The sequence below is a fragment of the Pseudophryne corroboree genome, chromosome 1 (assembly GCF_028390025.1).
Source record: "Pseudophryne corroboree isolate aPseCor3 chromosome 1, aPseCor3.hap2, whole genome shotgun sequence".
NCBI classification, from domain to species: domain Eukaryota; kingdom Metazoa; phylum Chordata; class Amphibia; order Anura; family Myobatrachidae; genus Pseudophryne; species Pseudophryne corroboree.
In genome coordinates this window covers 991,317,348-991,337,373 of record NC_086444.1, presented here as the reverse complement: position 1 = coordinate 991,337,373, position 20,026 = coordinate 991,317,348, and the positions used below count along the sequence as shown (strand labels likewise).

The following is a 20,026-nucleotide window of genomic DNA, read 5'->3' as shown; positions in this document are numbered from 1 at the left end:
AGCCTCCAGGGAGTTTGCCACCCACAATCACATTGAGCAGGAACAGTGAGTTGAGAACACTGAGCTGAGAGCCCTGTACCACAGGGGCTCCACCTCCTGCAGGCTTATGCTGCATGAATCAGATCCATCCACTGAGTCACTGAGTCTACACAGTGTACAACTGTCTCAACTCACTGGCAGACTCAGGATGAATCATGATTCATGACATGACTCAGGCACAGCAGCACAGCACTCACTGACTGGTGAGTCGTGACTGCTCCCTCCCCCCTCCCACTGGGTGTCACCTGGTATAGCCTCTGGCCAATCACAGCTAAAGACACACAGCAGAACACACTGACTGAAGGACACACTGAGTTTCCTCCCTCTGGCTGAGAGAGGCTGCTGCTGCAGCTGTCTCGACTCATTAAACAGTGAGTGACTCGAATCATTCATACTTCCTGATGATTCGAGTCACTGTGTTGAGACAGTGAGTCAGTAGCCATCTCTAGTCCACATTGCCTGAGGGGACGCCGCCACCCGCCCGTCACTCTCTCGGTCTGTTTTCTGCCTGGCTCCTTCAGACTGCACTGAGCAGTCTATTTACAGAAGTGCTTGCCGCAATGCCGTGCCTTGGATAGAGAGAGGACTGGAGCTGTGTATTGTAAGTAAAAAAAAAAAAAAAAAAGGCCCGCCCCCATGCTTAGATCTTTGTTTAATTAAAAAAAAAAACCCACAGGCTTTAGTTAAATAACTCCCTCAGCCAGCCTGCTTTGAATAACCACCCGACCCGTGCTATAGTTGAATCCCCCCCACCCCAGTTGAACACCAACCCTCCCCCCTCCCACTACACCCAGGCCTGCTTTAGTGAAATAACCCCCCCCCCCCCCTTACCCCCATGGCTGCTTTATTGGAATAAAGCTTTATTGGAATAAACCCCCACTGACCCGTTCACCCCCAGGCCTGCTTTAGTGTAATAACTCTCCCCCACCCCCCGACCCCCTCACCCTAAGGTGTGTACACGGTAAGATATTTTCTTCCGATTCTGACTATATAGTCAGAATCGGAAGAAAAGATAGTGCAGATCGCAAGGTGACAGTCACCTTGCGATCCCGATCCGATGCTGATGCGCGGCCCCGCGCGGTCGGCATCGGACGAAAAAATAGGCTGTGCAGGCAAGTCAATCCTGACTATCTCTATAGAAGAGATAGTCAGGATTGACATCGCACATAGCCAGCATCGCAAGCACACTCATTATGTGCTTGCGATACTGGCTAAGTGCCGACCCGGCCCCCTGTCGCACGGTGAGAATCGGATAAGTCCGAATCTCACCGTGTGTATGCACCCCTAGGCCTGCTTTAGGGGAATAAACCTCCCTCCCCCCCCATGCCTGCTTTAGTGGAATAATGCCCCCCCCCCCCCCCCCCTGAACCCCTATCCTCCAGGCCGGCTATAGTGGAATATACCCCCGCCCCCCACTACACCCAGGCCTGCTTTAGTGGAATAACCCCCCCCCATGCCTGCTTTAGTGGAATAATGCCCCCCCACCCCCACCCTGACCCCCTCACCTCCAGACCGGCTATAGTGGAATATCCCCCCTTTCCGACCCCCTCACCCCCTGGACTCCTTTAGTGGAATAACACCCCCCCCCTGGCCTGCTTCAGTGGAATAACCTCCACCCCTGACCCCCTCACCCCCAGGCCTGTTTTAGTTGAATGACCCCCCCCCCCCCCCAGTCCTGCTTTAGTGGAGTAACCCCCCTCCCCTGGCTTCATGCCCGCATTGGTTGAAAAAAAAAATACTAGTGTGCCCTTCACACTCGGCGATGTGCCGCCAGACTGCCCGACCATCGAGACGGCCGACGGGCGACCCAGCGGTGGGGGGGGGGCAGTGACGAGGGAGTGAAGTTACTTCACTCCCCCCGTCACCCGGCTCTGTAGACGTGCAGGCAAATATGGACGATCTCATCCATATTGGCCTGCATGCACAGCCGACAGGACACCAGCGATGAACGAGCGCGGGGCCGCGCATCGATCATCGCTGGTGCCTCCACACTGCACGATATGAACGTTATCTCGTTCATTAATGAACGAGATCGTTCATATCGTGCAGTGATGTCGGCAGAGGCGTATCTAGCACGGGGCGAGCAGGGCACGTGCCCTGGGCGCCATGGCAGCCCCAACAGAGGGGGGCGCCACCGGCACGGCCCACTCGCCCCATGCTTCAGGGATTCCGCCGGCGCTACCCGCGGCGCTTTCCCTGTCTCCCCGGCTGCTGTGCCTGTCACAATAGACAGGCAGCGGCAGCCAGGAGCCTCCCCCTACTCCCCCCTGCAAAAGTGTCTGTGTGTACGCGATCGCGGAGGTGCGCGCATGCGCGTGCGCGACCTCGGGGGGGGCGTGCGGCCCCTGCCCTGAACAGCAGTAAGTGCAGGTGAGCGGGAAGGGGGTGCGGGACATTTTGTGTGTGTGTGTGTTAAGTGTGTGTGTGTCGGACAGTGTGCGTGTGACATTGTGTGTGGGACAGTGTGAGTGTGTTAATTGTGTGTGTGGGACAGTTTGAGTGTGTGTAAATTGTGTGTGTGTGTGACTGTGTGTGTGTGTGTGGGACAGTGTGCGTGTGTTAATTGTGTGTGTGTGTTAATTGTGTGTGTGTGTGTGTGTGTGTGTGTGAGAGTGTGTTAATTGTGTGTGTGGGACAGTGCGTGTTTGTTAATTGTGTGTGTGTGTGACAGTGTGAGTGTGTTAATTGTGTGTGTGGGACAGTTTTGAGTGCGTGTTAATTGTGTGTGTGTGTGGGACAGTGTGCGTGTGTTAATTGTGTATGTGTGGGACAGTGTGCGTGTGTTAATTGTGTATGTGTGGGACAGTGTGCGTGTGTTAATTGTGTATGTGTGGGACAGTGTGAGTGTGTTAATTGTGTGTGTGTGTGTGGGACAGTGTGAGTGTGTTAATTGTGTGTGTGTGGGACAGTTTGAGTGTGTGTTAATTGTGTGTGGGACAGTGTGCGTGTGTGTTAATTGTGTGTGTGTGGGACAGTGTGCGTGTGTATCAATTGTGTGTGTGTGTGGGACAGTGTGCGTGTGTGTTAATTGTGTGTGTGTGGGACAGTGTGCGTGTGTTAAGTGTGTGTGTGTGTGGGACAGTGTGAGCGTGTTAATTGTGTGTGTGTGGGACAGTGCGTGTTTGTTAATTGTGTGTGGGACAGTGTGCGTGTGTGATATTTGTGTGTGTGGGACAGTGTGCGTGCGTGTGTGTTAATTGTGTGTGGGACAGTGTGCGTGGGTTAATTGTGTGTGTGTGTGTGTTAATTGTCCCGGCGGTTATTGGCGTCTGTAGTGTGCGCCCCATCCTCCTCCGCTGCCGCTGACAGGAGCGGCGGTGTGCGGCTCTCCCCCTCCTCCGCCGGCTCCGTCCTCCCGTCGTGGCCCTGCAGTGTGTGCCGGTCTCCCCGGCAGCAGCAGCAGGTTAGTTTCTCCCCCCCCCCTCTCTCTCTCTCTCTCTCTCTCTCTCTCTCTCTCTCTCTCTCTCTCTCTCCTCCTGTGGATTGCAGTTTGTAAGTATCATTTTAATTTTTACAGGTACCCCTATTGAATTCTACTGGACAAGTGGACGTGACCGGCGTGGGATGTAGGTAAGTAATCTGTCTCTCATTTTTACAGGTACCCCTATTGGATTCTACTGGACAAGTGGACGTGACCGGCGTGGGATGTAGGTAAGTAATCTGTCTCTCATTTTTACAGGTACCCCTATTGGATTCTACTGACAAGTGGACGTGACCGGCGTGGGATGTAGGTAAGTAATCTGTCTCTTATTTTTACAGGTACCCCTATTGGATTCTACTGGACAAGTGGACGTGACCGGCGTGGGATGTAGGTAAGTAATCTGTCTCTCATTTTTACAGGTACCCCTATTGGATTCTACTGGACAAGTGGACGTGATCGGCGTGGGATGTAGGTAAGTAATCTGTCTCTCATTTTTACAGATTCCCCTATTGGGTTCTACTGGACAAGTGGACGTGACCAGCGTGGGATGTAGGTAAGTAATCTGTCTCTCATTTTTACAGATTCCCCTATTGGATTCTACTGGACAAGTGGACGTGACCAGCGTGGGATGTAGGTAAGTAATCTGTCTCTCATTTTTACAGGTAACGCTATTGGATTCTACTGGACAAGTGGACGTGACCGGCGTGGGATGTAGGTAAGTAATCTGTCTCTCATTTTACAGATTCCCCTATTGCACAGGTTCTCAAACTCGGTCCTCAGGACCCCACACAGTGCATGTTTTGCAGGTCTCCTCACAGAATCACAAGTTAAATAATTAGCTCCACCTGTGGACCTTTTAAAATGTGTCAGTGAGTAATTAATACACCTGTGCACCTGCTGGGTTACCTGCAAAACATGCACTGTGTGGGGTCCTGAGGACCGAGTTTGAGAACCCCTGCCCTATTGGATTCTACTGGACAAGTGGACGTGATCGGCGTGGGATGTAGGTAAGTAATCTGTCTCTCATTTTTACAGGTAACGCTATTGGATTCTACTGGACAAGTGGACGTGATCGGCGTGGGATGTAGGTAAGTAATCTCTCTCTCATTTTTTACAGATTCCCCTACTGGGTTCTATTGGACAAGTGGACGTGACCAGCGTGGGATGTAGGTAAGTAATCGGTCTCATTTTTACAGGTACCCCTATTGAATTCTACTGGACAAGTGGACGTGACCAGCGTGGGATGTAGGTAAGTAATCTGTCTCTCATTTTTACAGATTCCCCTACTGGATTCTACTGGACAAGTGGACGTGACCAGCGTGGGATGTAGTTAAGTAATCTGTCTCTCATTTTTACAGATTCCCCTACTGGATTCTACTGGACAAGTGGACGTGACCAGCGTGGGATGTAGGTAAGTAATCTGTCTCTCATTTTTACAGATTCCCCTATTGGGTTCTACTGGACAAGTGGACGTGACCAGCGTGGGATGTAGGTAAGTAATCTGTCTCTCATTTTTACAGATTCCCCTATTGGATTCTACTGGACAAGTGGACGTGACCAGCGTGGGATGTAGGTAAGTAATCTGTCTCTCATTTTTACAGGTAACGCTATTGGATTCTACTGGACAAGTGGACGTGACCGGCGTGGGATGTAGGTAAGTAATCTGTCTCTCATTTTACAGATTCCCCTATTGCACAGGTTCTCAAACTCGGTCCTCAGGACCCCACACAGTGCATGTTTTGCAGGTCTCCTCACAGAATCACAAGTTAAATAATTAGCTCCACCTGTGGACCTTTTAAAATGTGTCAGTGAGTAATTAATACACCTGTGCACCTGCTGGGTTACCTGCAAAACATGCACTGTGTGGGTCCTGAGGACCGAGTTTGAGAACCCCTGCCCTATTGGATTCTACTGGACAAGTGGACGTGATCGGCGTGGGATGTAGGTAAGTAATCTGTCTCTCATTTTTACAGGTAACGCTATTGGATTCTACTGGACGTGATCGGCGTGGGATGTAGGTAAGTAATCTGTCTCTCATTTTTACAGATTCCCCTATTGGATTCTACTGGACAAGTGGACGTGACCAGCGTGGGATGTAGGTAAGTAATCTGTCTCTCATTTTTACAGGTAACGCTATTGGATTCTACTGGACAAGTGGACGTGACCGGCGTGGGATGTAGGTAAGTAATCTGTCTCTCATTTTTACAGATTCCCCTACTGGATTCTACTGGACAAGTGGACGTGACCAGCGTGGGATGTAGGTAAGTAATCTGTCTCTCATTTTTACAGGTACCCCTATTGAATTCTACTGGACAAGTGGACGTGACCGGCGTGGGATGTAGGTAAGTAATCTGTCTCTCATTTTTACAGGTACCCCTATTGGATTCTACTGGACAAGTGGACGTGACTGGCGTGGGATGTAGGTAAGTAATCTGTCTCTCATTTTTACAGATTCCCCTACTGGATTCTACTGGACAAGTGGACGTGACCGGCGTGGGATGTAGGTAAGTAATGTGTCTCTCATTTTTACAGCTACCCCTATTGGATTCTACTGGACAAGTGGACGTGACCGGCGTGGGATATAGGTAAGTATGTGTGAGTGTGTCAGTGTGCTTTAATAAATTTTTACTGTCACGGTGTGTGAGTTGTGTTTTTATTTGGGTATTTTTTCTGTTGTAGAACTACAGGTACCGGCGGGCCCGTTATTTCCCTGCATGTTGGTACTTGAGGTTCTCCAAGTACCAGCAAGCGGGGGAGGCTTTCTGGGCCTTGTAGTTCCACAACAAAAAACAATATTCTTTTTTTACTTACATGGCTATCAGCCTCCCATCCACAGCCCACGGATGGGGGGGGACAGCCTCGGGCTTCACCCCTGGCCCTTGGGTGCCTGGAGGGGGGGTGACCCCTTGATTTAAGGGGTCCCCACTCCTCCAGGGAACCCCGGCCAGTGGTGACTAGTTGGGGGGGTAATGCCACGGCCGCAGGGACCTACATAAATGTGGTGTCCCCCGGCTGTGGCATTATGTCCCTGGCTAGTGGAGCCCGGTGCTGGTTTTAAAAATACGGGGGACCCCTACATCTTTTGTCCCCCGTATTTTTGGAACCAGGACCGGACTAAGAGCCCGATGCTGGTTGTCTAAATACGGGGAACCCCTGTCCAATTTTTTTCCCAGTATTTAAACAACCAGGACCGGCTCAAAGAGCCCGAGGCTGGTTATACTTAGGAGGGGGACCTCATGCAGTTTTTTTTTACATTTTTAACCCATTCAGACCCTTCTCCATTAAGTTAATGGAAACCCTGGACAACAAAATTGCATTCATGTCCTCCTCCCACTCCCTTCCCAGTCCCAAACACTGATTATTATTTTTTTCTATAAAAATGTACAATACAACATCACAAGTATGATGAGCAGGCATGCAGCGGGCATTGGCAACTTTGGACTGAGTTGCAAATTAGTGGCGGAGGGCTGGGTCAGTTGATGGTGGGCGAGTTTGTAAGCCATTGGTGGTGGCATCGGCTCAGAGGCAGTGGCGGGCATTGGCTCGGTGGCGGTAGGGTTCATCGACAGGATTCGGCGGACATTATGGCTGTAGTGCCTCACCGCACGCCACTGACCTCACCGCACGCCACTGGTGTGTGGGACAGTGTGCGTGTGTGTTAATTGTGTGTGTGGGACAGTGTGAGTGTGTGTGTTAATTGTGTGTGTGTGGAACAGTGTCAGTGTGTGTAAATTTTTGCAGTCCAGTGTGTGTGTGGGGGAGAGGAAAGTATGAGAATGTGTGTGTGTGTGTGTGTGTGTAGTCTGAGTGGGTGTGTGTAGGATTTGGGGGTGGCCAGTCTGTGTGTGTGTAATCAGTGTGTGTGGGATGTACTAATGGCCATTTACCGAAGAGAGATATGTATTAAACCACGGGCACTGAGATGCCCTTCTTACTCACCATCCAGCTGGGTGGGCGAGCCGGGCGGGTGGAAAGCCAGCAGCAGGGGCAGCATGCCAGATATCAGCAGCCGAGGGTGGGGGCTGTAATGCACATGCGGAGCCCAAAGCCGGAGATCAGCAGCATGCTGACCGGCAATAAGCAGCTTCTGCTTCCGCGTTCAACATGCTGCTGATCTCCGGCTTTGGGCTACGCAGGGTTCGGGGGATGGGTGTCCTCTGCCGGTGTACTGCAGCTCCGGGGGTGCGGGCTCCGGAGGCTTTCAGCACTGTTGAATATCCAGCTGCCCCAAGTATGTACAGCCCGCACCCTCTGCAGCTGATATCCGGCATGCTGCTGCTGGCTGTCCCCCCGCCCGGCTCGGCCACACAGCTGTATGGTGAGAAGGGCATCTCAGTTCCTGAGGTTTAACACATATGCCTCAGAAAATGGCCTCTGCGGTAAACGATACTAATGCTTACCGTGACAGTAACAGCGGGGAGGAAGGCGCACATCGGGATCCTGCAGCATGAAACAAGAACCCCTTCGGAGCGCAGCAGGCCACACTGAAAAGGGTGCATACCCGGTGCGGTGCTCTGCATCCCGGGTGGTGCCGAAGATGTGGAGTGTCGGAGGTGGCAGAAGCGCCGCAGCTTGGGGTGAGAAACCGCTGCAGCCCTTCCGCTGCTAAACTCTGCAATTAGTCTATTAAGGGGGTGGGCTCCCCTCATCATAGTGCCCCACAGGCCATGTTAATTCTGGGGGTAGGATCCCCTAACTCTATAATGGGAATTTTGGCTCATATCATGTGCTGTAACGTGAATTTTGGCTAATACCGTGTGCTATAATGTGAATTTCGGCTCATACTATGTGGGGTAATGTGAATTTTGGCTCATTCCGTGTGCTGTAATGTGAATTTCGGCTCATACCGTGTGCTGTAATGTGAATTTCTGCTCATACCATGTGGGGAAATGTGAATTTCTGCTCATACCATGTGGGGAAATGTGAATTTTGGCTCATACCATGTGGAGTAATGTGAATTTTGGCTCATACCGTGTGCTATAATGTGAATTTCGGCTCATACCGTGTGCTATAATGTGAATTTTGGCTCATACCATGTGGGGTAATGTGAATTTCGGCTCATACTGTGTGCTATAATGTGAATTTCGGCTCATGCCGTGTGAGGCAATGTGAATTTCGGCTCATACTGTGTGCTATAATGTGAATTTCGGCTCATACCGTGTGCTATAATGTGAAAGGGGCACCAGTACTAGATAGTATAAGGGGTCCTACTATACTGAAGGACACGCCCCTTTTGAGTGACCACGCCCCTTTTCCGGAGCGCATAATTGCTCTCTGCACTCTTTCATTCCACCTTCAAAAATTCAACTTCGACCACTGCACCTACATACACATACATACACACCCTGACATCTTTATATGCAGTGACACCGGTGGCGTCTGCACATACTTTCCTTTTGTATTTTTTTTTTCATTATCATTTTATTAATTTATTTTACTAAGAAAAAATTATTTATTTATTTTTTTTTGGGGGGGGGGGGGGGGGGGGCGCCATTATTGATCTTGCCCTGGGCTCCAAAAACCCTAGTTACGCCTCTGTACATACCACGCTGCTACTGTAAATGTAGTACCTTCTGCTTCATTACTTTGTAGGCATAACTCTGACTGATGCTCTGCCTTGGATCCACGCTTGGGCGCTGCTCCTCCTCTACCCTCCCGTAGGCTCCGTTACTCCAGCAGCAGCAGCTCTGGAGGATGTCGGCAGTTTTGGCGAGAGAGGAGGGGGCGGGTACAAATTACGCAGGCCTGGGACTGATGAAGGGGCTCAGCAGGGGCCCTGGTCCACTGCACTCCTACCTCCTTTCTTACTGGGCAGCAGCAACAGCATAAGTTCTCATCATGGCAGAGTGTGCTGTGCTGCAGTGCCAGAGGCAGAGAGGCTGCTGCTGCGGAGCCTCTGCCTGTTCCTGTATGGCTAGGTGGAGAGTGATCACACTGATCACGCTCCCCACTCGAATTGCCACTGGCTGAGGGGCTCCTCAAGGCCCCCTAACCTGCTGGACTCTGCAAAGTTTAAAAAATAAAATTAAAATTTAAAAATGCCAAAAGGGGGCGTGGTCACGCCTCCCGCGATTAGGCCACGCCCCTAAAAGTCTACCCGCCCTGCAAAACGCTCGGAATTTGTCAGCAGCGCTGTGAGGAGGAGCCTGGAGGTGGAAGGAGGATGGGGGAGGAAGCTAGAGGGACCTTGCACTGACTGAGAGCCGGGCTACACGCTGCCAGCGCCGTTACCTGTCTTCCACTATGACAGGCGCAACGGAGCTGACAGCAGCAGGGACAAGGGTAGCAGAGCAGGGAGAGCTCAGCGCCTCTTCAGCTGAGCGCCTCCCTGCACTGCATACCCTTGCTGAGCGGGTAGCGCCGGCTCTGGTTATAATAATAAAAAATGCCTAATGGGCGAGTTCTTCTTGGCAATCTTGCATTGGTGTGTGATCAGTGCAATGACTATCCACCCCTAAAAAATACAGTATGGAGCCATATAAACTGGGACAACGTTAAGGTGACAATGCAGTGAGGGTAACATACTTACTTTTCCTCATTAGTACATACAACTGTTTCCAGCCATATTATCTGTACCAAGGGGGTCATTCCTAGTTGATCGCTAGCTGCCGTTGTTCGCAGCGCAGCGATCAGGCTAAAAATCTGCATTTCTGCACATGCGTATGCACCGCAATGCGCACGTGCGACATAAAGGTACAAAGTCCTTTGTGGTTTTGCACAGGTTCTAGCGAAGCTTTCAGTTGCATGGCACAACGCAGGAAGATTGACATGAAGTGGGCGTTTCTGGGTGTCAACCGACCATTTTTAGGGAGTGCTTAGAAAAACACAGGCGTGTCGGGGAAAATGCAGGCATGGCTGGGCGAACGCTGGGCGGGTGTGTGACGTCAAAAGCCGTCCAACCGTCGTTAGAATCAACGCACACGAAGAGTAACTACAGGGCTGGTCTTGTTTTGCACAAAAAGATTTTGCAGGCGCTCTGCTGCACAAGCGTTCGCACTTTGCAAAGCAAAAATACACTCCCCAGTGGGTGGCGGCAATGCGTTTGCACAGCTGCTAAAAACTGTTAGCGAACGATCAACTCGGAATGACCCCCCAAGTGTAGGAAAACCTGGCACAATTGATACACCTGGAAACAAGTGTATTTATGCTTATGTCCAAATCTGCATAGCTTCTAAATGCCCTCAATAATCTTATAATCCATCCATCCATCCATATATCTGTCTATGTATAAAGGGAAATACAGAGGGATTTAGACAGATCACAATACAAGAATACAGTAAATGTAAGAGCACAGGATGTGAAAAGCTTTGAAGCTGTCTCACACTGCCCTTTTAAACTGTATTTGTTTCAGGTAATTTAGATTGAAAGGGTCATTCCAGTAGAGCAGTGCTTAAGATGTAAAGAGCCAGTAAATGGGAAGTGACAGATCTCTAGCAGTTCAAGGCACAGTTGAATGAATTGGCAGTGACAGCAAAACTTGGGAGTGCTGACTTACCTTTCCAGGGCTTTTGCCATAGCTTCATATGCTTTTCCTAGCCCAACTTTATCTCCAAGCTCTTTAGAGATTTCCATATAAGTAGAAAGGGCCTAAAAAAGATACACTGTAGAATTATTATCCAAATATTAAATTACAGCACTATAAATACAATAAAGGTCACAAATAAACTATAAAGGTGCAAAGTAGAAAACTGAACTGATCAAATGCTCTTATTTAACGCCACGTGTACTTCAATTGGTAAGGGCATAGATGGGCCAAGATGGCACCATAATCAGGTGTGATGGGTGGACTGAAGATGTTCCTACCCTTTTCTCTTCATAATAAGACATTGATTGCCTCAAAGCTGACTTTATAATGGGACGACTCTTCAATCACATTTCTGCAGGGAAGCGCATTTGTACATGCATGTCGATCCATGTAATGAAAACCCTAAAAACATTATACAGACAGTCTGGATGTCCACTAAATCTCCTAATACATGAAACAATGGGGTATATTTACTAAGGTCCCGATTTTGACCGAGATGCCGTTTTTTCATCAAAGTGTCATCTCGGTAATTTACTAAGCAATAATCACGGCAGTGATGAGGGCATTCGTAATTTTATGGAAGTCCAACAAAAAAAATACAAATGAATACACCATCGGTCAAAACGCGGCTGTTTAAGTATGAATCTCGGTAATTTACTAAGAAGTGCAAAGCAAAAAAAAAAAAAACACTGCCGTGAAAAATTACAACTCGTAAAAAAGTGCTAAAAAAAAACAGACCTGCTTTTTTAATCCGTGATTGTATAGGCATGCAGGGATCCATGAGATCCGTGCATGTATATCAGTGGGAAGGGGTGGGAAAGTGGTTATTTTATTTAAAAAAATTGCGTGGGGTCCCCCCTCCTAAGCATAACCAGCCTCGGGCTCTTTGAGCCGATCCTGGTTGCAGAAATATGGGGAAAAAATTGACAGGGGTTCCCCCATATTTAAGCAACCAGCATCGGGCTCTGCGCCTGGTCCTGGTTCCAAAAATACGGGGGACAAAAAGAGTAGGGGTCCCCCGTATTTTTAAAACCAGCACCGGGCTCCACTAGCTGGACAGATAATGCCACAGCCGGGGGTCACTTTGATATAGTGCCCTGCGGCCGTTGCATCAAAAATCCAACTAGTCACCCCTGGCCGGGGTACCCTGGGGGAGTGGGGACCCCTTCAATCAAGGGGTCCCCCCCCCCCCAGCCACCCAAGGGCCAGGGGTGAAGCCCGAGGCTGTCCCCCCCCCCCATCCAATGGGCTGCGGATGGGGGGGGCTGATAGCCTTTTGTGATAATGAAAAGATATTGTTTTTAGTAGCAGTACTACAAGGCCCAGCAAGCCTCCCCCGCATGCTGGTACTTGGAGAACCACAAGTACCAGCATGCTGCGGAAAAACGGGCCCGCTGGTACCTGTAGTACTATTACTAAAAAAATACCCAAAAAAAGACAAGACACACACACCGTGAAAGTAAAGATTTATTACATACATGCACACAAACATACATACATACTTACCTTATGTTCACACGCAGGTCCGTCCTCTTCTCCAGTAGAATCCAAGGGGTGCCTGTTGAATAAATTCTACTCACCAGATCCCGGGTCCCAGGGTCCGCGGGGCAACCATTTGTAATCCAGGTACTTGAATAAAATAACAAAACGGAGAGCCGAGCCACGCACTGAAAGGGGCCCCATGTTTTCACATGGGACTCCTTTCCCCGAATGCCAGAAACCCACTCTGACTGATGTCTAAGTGGGTTTCTTCAGCCAATCAGGGAGCGCTACGTTGTAGCACCCTCCTGATCGGCTGTGTGCTCCTGTACTGTCTGACAGGCGGCACACGGCAGTGTTACAATGTAGCGCCTATGCGCTCCATTGTAACCAATGGTGGGAACTTTCTGCCCTGCGGTTGACCTAAAGTGACGTCACTGCTGAGCAGAAAGTTCACACCATTGGTTACAATGGAGCGCATAGGCGCTACATTGTAACACTGCCGTGTGCCGCCTGTCACTCAGTACAGGAGCACACAGCCGATCAGGAGAGTGCTACAACGTGGCGCTCCCTGATTGGCTGAAGAAACCCACTTAGACAGAAGTCAGAGTGGGTTTCTGGCATTCGGGGAAAGGAGTCCCATGTGAAAACATGGGGCCCCTTTCAGTTCGTGGCTCGGGTATCCGTTTTGTTATTTTATTCAAGTACGTGGATTACAAATGGATGCTACGAGGAGCCTGGGACCCTGGATCTGGTGAGTAGAATTTATTCAACAGGTACCCCTTGGATTCTACTGGAGAAGAGGACAGACCCTCGTGTGAACATAAGGTAAGTATGTATGTATGTTTGTGTGGATGTATGTAATAAAACTTTACTTTCAAGGTGTGTGTGTATTGTCTTTTTTTGGGTATTTTTTTAGTAGTAGTACTACAGGTACCAGCGGGCCCGTTTTTTCGCCGCATGCTGGTACTTGTGGTTCTCCAAGTACCAGCATGCGGGGGAGGCTTGCTGGGCCTTGTAGTACTGCTACTAAAAACAATATCTTTTCATAATCACAAAAGGCTATCAGCCCCCCCATCCGCAGCCCATTGGATGGGGGGGGGGCAGCCTCGGGCTTCACCCCTGGCCCTTGGGTGGCTGGGGGGGGGACCCCTTGATTGAAGGGGTCCCCACTCCCCCAGGGTACCCCGGCCAGGGGTGACTAGTTGGATTTTTGATGGCACGGCCGCAGGGCACTATATAAAAGTGACCCCCGGCTGTGGCATTATCTGTCCAGCTAGTGGAGCCCGGTGCTGGTTTTAAAAATACGGGGGACCCCTACTCTTTTTGTCCCCCGTATTTTTGGAACCAGGACCAGGCGCAGAGCCCGATGCTGGTTGCTTAAATATGGGGGAACCCCTGTCAATTTTTTTCCCATATTTCTGCAACCAGGATCGGCTCAAAGAGCCCGAGGCTGGTTATGCTTAGGAGGGGGGACCCCACGCAATTTGTTTTTAAGTTTTACAGTGTTTATTGAAAGAAAAAAAAAAAATGAACCCCAGCACGGATCACACAGATCCGGCCGAGATTCATTTTGAAAAAGTCGGCAGTGTTTTGCTAATCACTGCCGTAAAAAACAGAAAAAAAAAACGAATGACATCGACATCGGAAAACCCGAAAAGGCTAAATACGGCAGCTTAGTAAATTAGACGTAATCAATTCAAAAAGTTGCAATTTTACACTTTCGATGTCATTCGTGATTGAACTTTGACCTGAAACGGGAAAATACGAATCTTAGTAAATTTACCCCAATAGATGTGTTAAAGTTACAGATGGTTTAATGTTGATGTGACGTTTCCTCTTCTCACACTGGCTTTATAGTTTGGGTTCAGTATGATTTACCGACGGTCATAATCCCGACAGCTATTGACCTACAATAAAAATACCAACATCGTCAAAATACCGACATTCATTATGCCGACATGTTCAAAATGCAGACATGTCAAAATACTGACATACGTTTTTCTGTGTTTCTGTTGGTGTCAATGTCGACATAGGTAGACATGGACACCATCTAAGTGTACCGCATCCCCATGCATGGTGAGCGCACTTTGCCTAGCTGCGCTTAGCACACTATTATACTCCCCCCTCCAGAACCACTGGTATAGTAAAGTATGAACAAGTCTGTTTTTGGGTAAAAATTCCATAAAAACGCATGTCGGCATTTCGATATGTCAGCATTTCAAATGACGGTATTCTGGCTATATCAGCATTTTGAACATGTTGGCATGATAAATGTCTGTATTTTTACTGTGTCAGTATTTTAACAGTCGGTCAATAGTTGTCGGGATTATGACCACCGGTATGGTGTCCGTCAGTAAATCAACTGCTACCCTATAGTTGGTGGTGTTACAAAAGACTGTAAGTATACATGGTCACATGAAAAAATAGGATTTTAATTACCTACCGGTAAATCCTTTTCTAATAGTCCGTAGAGGATACCGGGGTTCCATTTAGTACCATGGGGTAGACCGGTCCACTAGGAGCCATGGGCACTTTAAGAATTTAATAGTGTGGGCTGGCTCCTCCCTCTATGCCCCTCCTACAAGACTCAGCTTAGGAAACTGTGCCCGAGGAGACGGACATACTTTGAGAGAAGGATAAAGATAGTGGTGAGATTCCGAACCAGCACACACAAACAGAGGAAAGCTATGCTAACCCAACTTTAAATAGGAACAGCAACAGCTGAACCAACAATACTTAACCAAGTAACAGTGCAGGAAGAACGAAGCACCGGGCGGGCGCCCAGTATCCTCTACGGACTACGAGAAAATGATTTACCGGTAGGTAATTAAAATTCTATTTTCTCTTACGTCCTAGAGGATACTGGGGTTCCATTTACAGTAGTACCATGGGGATGTACCAAAGCTCCCAAACCGGGTGGGAGAGTGCTGAGGTTCATGCAGAACTGATTGACCAAACTGAAGGTCCTAAGAGGCCAAAGTATCGAACTTGTAGAACTTAGCAAACGTGTTCGAACCTGACCAAGTAGCTGCTCGGCAGAGCTGAAAAGCTGAGACAACCAGGGCAGCCGCCCAGGAAGAACCCACCGACCCAGTAGAGTGGGCCTGTACAGATTTCGGAACCGGCAAACCTGCCGTGGAATAAGCATGCTGGATAGCGAACCTGATCCAGCGTGCAATTGTCTGCTTTGAAGCAGGACACCCAATTTTATTGGGATCATATAGAACGAGTCCGATTTCCTGTGACGAGCTGTTCTCTTTACATACACCTTCAAAGCCCTCACAATATCCAAGTAGCAGAGGTGTCCATAACAGTCTGAACCACAATAGGTTGGTTGATGTAAAACACGGACACCACCTTAGGAAGAAATTGCGGATGAGCTCTGAGTTCAGCTCTGTCCTCATGAAAAATTAAGTAGGGACTCTTGTGAGACACACGCCTTGCTGAAGCCAAGGCCAACAGTGTGACGGTCTTCCATGTAAGATATTTTACGTCCATCTCCTGTAATGGTTCAAACCAGTTCGATTGGTGGAACTGCAGCACCACGTTGAGATCCCAAGATGCCGTGGAAGGCACAAAGGGAGGTTGGATGTGCAGAACACCTTTCAAGAATGTCTGGACCTCAGGTAGAGAAGCCAATTTTTTCTGAAAGAAAATGGACAAGGTCGAAATCTGAACTTTTATGGAGCCCAGACGTAGGCCCATATCCACGCTTGCCTGCAAAAAAAGCAGGAAACATCCCAGATGAAATTCCACCGCAGAATAATTTCTGCTCTCACACCAAGAGAAGTATTTCTCCCAAATACGATGGTAATGTTTAGACGTTACCCCCTTCCTGGCTTGGATCATAGTCTGGATAATCTTGTGAGGGATCCCTCTCCTGGCTAGAAACAGCCATTCAACTTCCATGCCATCAAACGTAGGCGTGGTAAATCCTGATAGACGAACGGTCCCTGTTGCAGAAGATCCTCGCAAAGAGGTAGAGGCCATGGATCTTTGAGGAGCATCTCCAGGAGGTCCGCGCACCAGGACCTTCTTGGCCAGTCCGGAGCAATGAGAATTGCTTGAACCTTTTCCATTTTATTCTTTTCAGAATTCTTTGGATCAAAGGAAGTGGAGGAAACATGTACACCATCTGATAGACCCATGGAGTCTTCAGAGCGTCCACCGCCACTGCCTGTGGGTCTCTCGACCTAGAACAATACCGCTTGAGCTTCTTGTTGAGACGAGAGGCCATCATGTCGATGTGTGGATATCCCCACCGACGTGTCAAGCAGCTGAACACTTCTGGGTGCAGGTCGAGTCTGCTGAGGAAGTCTGCTTCCCAGTTGTCTACCTGGAATGAAGACTGCTGACAATGCCACAGTGTTTTTTTCTGCCCAGAGGAGAGTTTTTTACACCTCTGACATTGCTGCTCTGCTTTTCGTTCCGCCCTGTCGGTTTATGTATGTCACTGCCATCACACTGTCCGACTGGACCTGAATGACCCGTATCCTGAAGAAGATCAGGGGCCTGCAGAAGGGCATTGTATATGGCTCTGAGTTTCAGAATATTGAATTGAAGGGTGACTTCCTGACTTGACCATCTTCCTTGAAACTGCACCCCCTTGGTGCCTGCTCCCCAAACTCTGAGGCTTGGTTAACAGAATCCAGTGTTGAATTCCGAACCTCCGACCCTCGATGAGGGGAGAAATCTGTAGCCACCACAGAAGGGAGATCCTGGCTTTTGTCGAGAGACGGATCCTCTGGTGCATGTGAAGATGCGATCCGGACCATTTGTCCAACAGATCGAGCTGGAAGGGGGTCTTGCGTGAAACCTTCTGTACTGAAGCGCCTCATAAGTGGCCACCATTTTCCCCAGAAGTCGAATACATAGATGCACCGATATCCGGGTTGGCTTCAGGACATCCCGAACCATCGACTGGATTACCAATGCCTTTTCCAACGGAAGGAACACTTTCTGTGACTCCGAGTCCCGTATCATTTCCAGGAATTGGAGCCTCCGAGTTGGCTCTGTGAGATTTCTGAAGGTCAAGGATCCACCAGTGATCCTGGAGAAGTTTGATTGAGAGGCCAATACTGTCCAACAACCTCTACCTGGATGGCGCCTTTATGAGAAGATTGTCCAGGTACAGAATTATGTACAGAAACACTATCTCTGCCATCACTTTGGTGATACCCTCTGTGCCGTGGAAAGACCAAATAGCAGGGCCTGGAACTGGTAGTGATAGCCCTGCAGTGCAAACCATAGATAAACCTGATGAGGTGGCCAGATCGGAAAGTGAAGGTACGCATCCTCGATATCCAGAGACACAAGGAATTCCCCTTCCTCCAGACCTGAGATCACCGCTCTCAGAGACTTCATCTTGAACTTGAACACTCTTAAGAACGGATTCAAGGACTTGAGGTTCAGAATTGGTCATACCGAACCGTCCGGTTTCGGAACTACAAACAAGTTGGAATAGTACACCTTGTTGTGCAGATGAGGTGGAACTGGAACAATGACTTGAGTCTGTACCAGTATTTGGATGGCCTGCTGTAAAGTTATACTTGCCTCTTGTGAAGCTGGTAAGCCTGATTTGAAGAATCTGTGAGGTGGGAGGTCTTGGAACTCCAGTCTGTAGCCCTGGGAAATAAGATCTATGACCCAGGGATCCCGGCACGAACTTGACCAGATGTGACTGAAGAATTTTAGTCGGGCTCCCACCTGACAGCCCTCCAGGCATCGCGGTCCACCGTCATGCTGAAGGCTTTGAGGAAGCAGAGCCTGAGCTCTGTTCCTGAGCACCTGCAGTTGCTGGTTTGCGTCGTTTACCTCTTGCACCTCTGGAAGACGTAGAAGCACCTCTGTATTTTCCCTTTAAACTTGGCTGTCCGAAAGGACTGTAAATTTGAAGCTGAATAAGCTTTCCTGGCTGGAGGAGCTGCAGAAGAAAGATACGTAGACTTACTAGAGATGTGCACTTGAAATTTTTCGGGTTTTGTGTTTTGGTTTTGGGTTCGGTTCCGCGGCCGTGTTTTGGGTTCGACCGCGTTTTGGCAAAACCTCACCGAATTTTTTTTGTCGGATTCGGGTGTGTTTTGGATTCGGGTGTTTTTTTCAAAAAACACTAAAAAAACAGCTTAAATCATAGAATTTGGGGGTCATTTTGATCCCAAAGTATTATTAACCTCAAAAACCATAATTTCCACTCATTTTCAGTCTATTCTGAACACCTCACACCTCACAATATTATTTTTAGTCCTAAAATTTGCACCGAGGTCGCTGGATGACTAAGCTAAGCGACCCTAGTGGCCGACACAAACACCTGGCCCATCTAGGAGTGGCACTGCAGTCTCACGCAGGATGGCCCTTCCAAAAAACACTCCCCAAACAGCACATGACGCAAAGAAAAAAAGAGGCGCAATGAGGTAGCTGTGTGAGTAAGCTAAGCGACCCTAGTGGCCGACACAAACACCTGGCCCATCTAGGAGTGGCACTGCAGTGTCACGCAGGATGGCCCTTCCAAAAAACACTCCCCAAACAGCACATGACGCAAAGAAAAAAAGAGGCGCAATGAGGTAGCTGTGTGAGTAAGATAAGCGACCCTAGTGGCCGACACAAACACCTGGCCCATCTAGGAGTGGCACTGCAGTGTCACGCAGGATGGCCCTTCCAAAAAACACTCCCCGGCGACTGCCGACACAGAGGTAGCTACAGCCGTGGACTACCGTACTGTGTCTGCTGCTAATATAGACTGGATGATAATGAGATAAAATTAAAATATATATATATATCACACTAGTACTGCAGCCGGACAGGTATATATTATGTAATGACGGACCTGCTGGACACTGTCTGTCAGACTCAGCACTGCAGACTCCTAAAGTAAGCTACTAGTATCAAGAAGATAGAAAAAAAAAAAAACCACGGGTAGGTGGTATACAATTATGGATGGACGAGCGACTGCCGACACAGAGGTAGCTACAGCAGTGGACTACCGTACTGTGTCTGCTGCTAATATAGACTGGATGATAATGAGATAAAATTAAAATATATATATATCACACTAGTACTGCAGCCGGACAGGTATATATTATGTAATGACGGACCTGCTGGACACTGTCTGCAGAATGCGTTTATAAAAACACCACACGACGAGTGTTTAACTTTTTCAGGCAGACAATCACAATATACTGGTGGTCAGCAGACAATCACAATACTGGTGGTCAGTGGTCACTGGTCAGTCACACTGGCAGTGGCACTCTGGCAGCAAAAGTGTGCACTGTACTTAAAATATGTACTCCTGCTATAACTGCTCCCCAGTCTCCCCCACAATTAAGCTGTGTGAGCAGTGAGCACTCAGCACAGTCAGATAATGATATACAGTATTACATATGATGCAGCACACTGGGCTGAGCACAGATATGGTATGTGACTGTGTCACACTGTGTATCGTTTTTTATCAGGCAGAGAACGGATTAATTAAACTGGTGGTCACTGGTCACACTATCAGCAGCAAGTAGTACTCCTAATAATATGCTCCCCAAAATTTGTGTCTCTCTCTAGTACTCTAGTCT

The 20,026-nt window shown here is 48.8% G+C and overlaps 1 protein-coding gene across 6 annotated transcripts in view; it reads right to left on the bottom strand.

Annotated features, from left to right (window-relative positions):
• The window catches only part of TTC29 (tetratricopeptide repeat domain 29), a 562,022-nt gene that overhangs the window by 187,112 nt on the left and 354,884 nt on the right, over window positions 1–20,026 (bottom strand). For all 6 annotated transcript variants that reach the window (XR_010177479.1, XM_063920589.1, XM_063920588.1 and 3 more), the window contains exon 8: window positions 10,956–11,047. Coding sequence is in view for 5 of the 6 variants with exons in the window: in XM_063920589.1 (XP_063776659.1) it covers window positions 10,956–11,047 (92 nt within the window). In the remaining variant the exon portion in view is untranslated. The remainder of the gene's footprint in view (window positions 1–10,955; window positions 11,048–20,026) is intronic.